We start from the raw sequence: 4,819 nt of genomic DNA on the forward strand, positions 1-4,819 counted from the left end.
GTAAGGAGAGACTTCCTTGAAACTAAAAATACCATAAAAGCGGAAAGTGTCGTCCCTGATTAGCCTGTGCAGACTGCACAGGCTAATCTGGGATGACACTATACGCACATGCATTATGCCCAGTTTTCTCAGAACACGACTCAAATAAAGAATATTCTTATACTGTAATGTACTAAAACCACGTGAAAGTCAAGTCTAGCATGACAGTTAACACCTATAAGTATATACCGGTAAATCTCTATTAGAACAATATGTTCATGATATAAACGTTTTTTTTAGCCTAATACCGGTAATGTGCAAACTCTGAGGTATTTTTATGAGTCTAAGACTAAGAATTTTTTATGTGGTGTTGAATACATGTCCTGGATTCTAAAAAGATTCCAGGGCCCGTATTCACCAAACAATTCTTAGACTTAAGTCTAACAATCAAAAAATTCTTTAAATTAGAATATTCAAGAATTTCTTTAACTTTGTGAAAAACTTGTTATTAACCACCCCTATATACATCATTATTCTTAAAAACATTTGTGAATGACATTATCACCAGTGGTAGCTTGTATATATTCAAAACTGAGCGCATTTTTCTAGGTTCTTAGACAATTCTTTATTCTCAAGTCTAAGAATGGTTTGGTGAATACAGGCCCAGTACTCATCAAAATGGGAGTTATGTTGTCTTTCCAATTTTGAGTATTATTGCTACAAGTCTTCAGTAGAAGCTTATAATAAGCTAAAATTTTGAAAACATTCTAGGCAAAAAGCATGGTAGCATAACTTTCAAACAGTGTGACAAGATTTTAACTTTATAACACTGTGTCTGATAAACTCTAAAATGGTTTTTACTGTTCTGCCTTTCCATAATTATTTAATGAAAATAAGTCATGACCATTTAATAATAAAATACAATGTAAAACCCTGTGTAATAACATGAAAATAATAATGTATGGAAATAAAACACTTTGCATCTTTTCTAGCCTCTGATGAACAGTACCAAACATCTGGACAAGGCTTCTGACTACAATTTCTTGCATCCATGGTTGGGCACTGGTTACTGACCAGGTATGGTGTGTTGATTTATTAGTTCCAGGTCCAAAACTCACTCTAATGTGAAATACTGTGTCATTAAAGGCTGTTGTTCGCTTTTAAATGTAAAAATGAAGTTGCAGCAATTATATGCACTGCTTAAGTAAAGAGTCTGGTGCACTTTTTAAATGGCAATGCTGTAAGGGAAATTTAAGACAGAAGTTGGATAAATTGAGTATCTGAAACTAGTTTGATTAAATAATAATTATGTTTATGCAAACCCTGCAAGTCATTTCAATATTACTGCTTGGATTAAAGATGCACTCCCTTTGGCTAATTTCCATAAATGTAGAGGCATTCATATTGATAATCTTCATAAAATTGTGTGATTATCTGTATTTGTTTTGTACGTGATTACAGACAGTCAAGTGAAGAATGTTGTGACATATGAAGTCTGATAGATAACAGTTAACATGTCTCATTCTTAAAATAATTTTATACCAACAATGTGCATCATTACACTGTAATAACCAGTGACAGAGAAAAAGATAATGGAATAAAATGGGAAAACTTTTTCTTTATAACAAACACCCACAAGGTTTTACTGGTAGACCAAGCAATAGTTTGACATGTAATTAACAAGAAAAATGTATAACATAGTATATTGTATCACAATAATTACTGTTTTTCTTTTTTGTAGCAAATATTATATAATAATATTATGCATAAAAACATCAATTGATTAAATTGTTATAAAACAAAAGCAAAGGGAATTGAAAACTACCTACTGTAGAACAGTACACTTGCTAAATAAAATATGTACAAGATAACAACAGTTTATGTTTGTAGCACTGGTGACAAATGGAAGTCAAGAAGGAAGTTGCTTACACCAACTTTTCACTTCAAAATTCTCAACGATTTTGTCAGTGTATTCAACGACCAGAGCAAAGTTCTTTTAGAGAAAATGCGGGGGCTAGCAGATGGGAAAACAACAGTTAACGTTTTCAACGATATCACACTTTGTGCTCTGGATATCATTTGCGGTAAACACAATTTTTATTAAAAGTACATATTATCTTAACAAAAGTGGCAATAAGTACAGGGATTGTTGTTTACATGTTTCAGATAATTTGTTGCTGAACAGTGTACATACTCTTAACAACTTCTTATGGAAAACATTGAAATCTTAAGTTCCATCAAGACTCACTGAGGTCTCTTATTATAAACTTGTATTATTACCATTATCATTAAGTGTTTGTAAAAAAGATGTTTGCTCTTTTCTCAAATGAAAATGCAAGTTGACATTCTACAAAAATAAAGCCTACAAATTATCCTAAGAACTGTAAAATAATCAACATTACTTTACCTCAGAGACTGCAATGGGTCGCAGTGTGAATGCCCAACTGAACAGTGACTCTGATTACGTGCAGGCAGTTTACAGGTATACCAATTATGCTGATGAAAAGTTTGTGATAATACTCCCGCCATCTTTACTTAGAGATTTAACAGGATTGACCTATCCTTGAATCAGTCCATTGTAAACTAGCTTTTGAACTTTCTTGTAGCAATACTTATTACAAAATATGAATTATAACTGATAATGACCTGTGATGATTTTTAAGACATATTTTAGCTCGCTTATATCAAAAGTCTGAGGATTATTGAAAAGCTCTTAAGTCTGTTTCCTTGATAGAACCAGTACTTGGTGTCTTTTGGGGAGCTTGAAAGAACCCTCCCAATGTGTGGATCGTACTTTTGACCTCCCATTCCCTAGGTGGACTCCACATCCTATGTATCACAGCAAGCTCAGGGCCTCTTAGTACATACTGTCCAACTTTTCATTTCTTCAATGTACACACTGTCTTATTTTTAATTGCTCCAGAGTACACACCGTTCTACTTTTCAGGGCATTTGAGTGTACTCTGTCCCACTTTTCATGCGTCCAAGTACACATTGTACAAACATTTTAGGGCCTCTGAGTAAACACTGTCATACATTTCAGGGCCTCTGAGTACACATTGTACCACATTAAAGGGCCTTTGAGTTCACACTTTCCTCCATTTCAGGGCCTCTGAGTACACACTTTCCTTCATTTCAGGGCCTCTGAGTACACACTTTCCTCCATTTCAGGGCCTCTGAGTACACACTTTCCTTCATTTCAGGGCCTCTGAGTACACACTTTCCTCCAGTTCAGTTCATCTGAGTACACACTTTCCTTCATTTCAAGGCCTCTGAGTACACACTTTCCTCCATTTCAGGGCCTCTGAGTACACACTCCTCCATTTCAGGGCCTCTGAGTACACACTTTCCTTCATTTCAGGGCTCTCTGAGTACACACTTTCCTCCATTTCAGGGCCTCTGAGTACGCACTTTCCTCCATTTCAGGGCATCTGAGTACACACTTTCCTTCATTTCAGGGCCTCTGAGTACACACTTTCCTCCAGTTCAGTTCATCTGAGTACACACTTTCCTCCATTTCAGGGCATACAAGTTCACACTTTTCTCCATTTCAGGGCATCTGAGTTCACACTTTCCTCCATTTCAGGGCATCTGAGTACACATTCATTAGACAGAGAAGCCCCTGGCTGTGGCCAGACTTTCTGTTCCGACTAATTGGACCCGGCAAGAAGTATGATGAGTCCTTGAACATACTGCACAGTTTTACTGAAAAGGTGCGTTAAGACTGCATGTGGGCAAATTTGTTCAAATAATTCATGATATAATTGTATAATTGACATGCATGTTGATAATAGTAAAATACTTTTTTTTTACAAGGGCCTTTACAAACGTCAAATTATATTATAAAATTAACTTACATTTTAAAATAATATACATATAATCTGATTTGGTAAAACAAAGTGGTCCTTTACAAACGTCAAATTTTTATTATAAAATTAACTTACATTTTAAAATAATATACAATATAATCTGATTTTGTAAAACAAAGTATTGTTTTATCAAATGGTTGAAAATATAATTCTATACTAGCGGTTATATGCCGTTTTAAAGGTTATCAAAGAGAGGCACATGAGTTCTGGAAGAGGTATGACCAAAACAAAGATAACGATGGAGCAAATGCTGAGCGAACAGGACTCAGCAGGGGACAGAAACAGCGACTGGCCTTCTGGACATGCTGTGTGTACGTCATCTGAAGGAAGCGACTCTCATTCCTCGACATCAGAGAGGAGTGGATACATTCATGTTTGAGGTATGTCATGGCTCTTAGAATTATAATAATCTTCATATGTCTTCAATGGGCATCAATAAATTCCTTAATACTCAAGAGGAGGTGAATACTTTTCTGTTCCCAGGTTGTAGTGGCACTACCATGACAAATGAAGCACTTTGAAAATACACTTTATTTGTTGATTGAGGCTTCAATCTACCTTCCTTTGTTTGAATATAGAGGGAATCTATGGTTCCATGCACTATAAAGTGATGGAACAGGTGGCCTTTAGTTAATAATTTATTCATGCAATATCAAATGGTGAGACATGTGGCCCTTAGTTTTCCATGCACTATGCAGTTGGATCCTAGATCATCTGTGGTGCGTTATTGGGCTATTTCCTGAGCAAAATTAAGACTACTTTTGTCTGAAATTAGGCCATGTTTTGCTTGAAAAATTTTCTTCGCTGGTGAGCCACTGCTGACATTTGCAGCCGATATTTTTTGTTACATGACACGGTGGCGTGTGATGTGATAATGAACAGTTACACGTTAAACAGTTTTCAGTTCATGTGGTATCTAGGTTAGAAACCACTAAAACAACCCGCCCTCTCGGTAGAATTATACGACATTT

General features: G+C 35.6%; 1 protein-coding gene across 1 annotated transcript; it reads left to right on the forward strand.

Annotated features, from left to right (window-relative positions):
* Nucleotides 1-1,554: 1,554 nt before the first annotated feature.
* On the forward strand, nt 1,555-4,227 carry LOC127870042 (cytochrome P450 4V2-like). The gene is made up of 5 exons (XM_052412703.1): nt 1,555-1,627; nt 1,870-2,063; nt 2,392-2,461; nt 3,566-3,692; nt 4,030-4,227. The coding sequence occupies exons 2-5, from the start codon at nt 1,985-1,987 to the stop codon at nt 4,225-4,227; spliced, it is 474 nt and encodes a 157-aa protein (XP_052268663.1). The 5' UTR covers nt 1,555-1,627; nt 1,870-1,984.
* The last annotated feature ends 592 nt before the right edge of the window (nt 4,228-4,819 follow it).

This window comes from Dreissena polymorpha, chromosome 2, assembly GCF_020536995.1.
Source record: "Dreissena polymorpha isolate Duluth1 chromosome 2, UMN_Dpol_1.0, whole genome shotgun sequence".
NCBI classification, from domain to species: Eukaryota; Metazoa; Mollusca; class Bivalvia; order Myida; family Dreissenidae; genus Dreissena; species Dreissena polymorpha.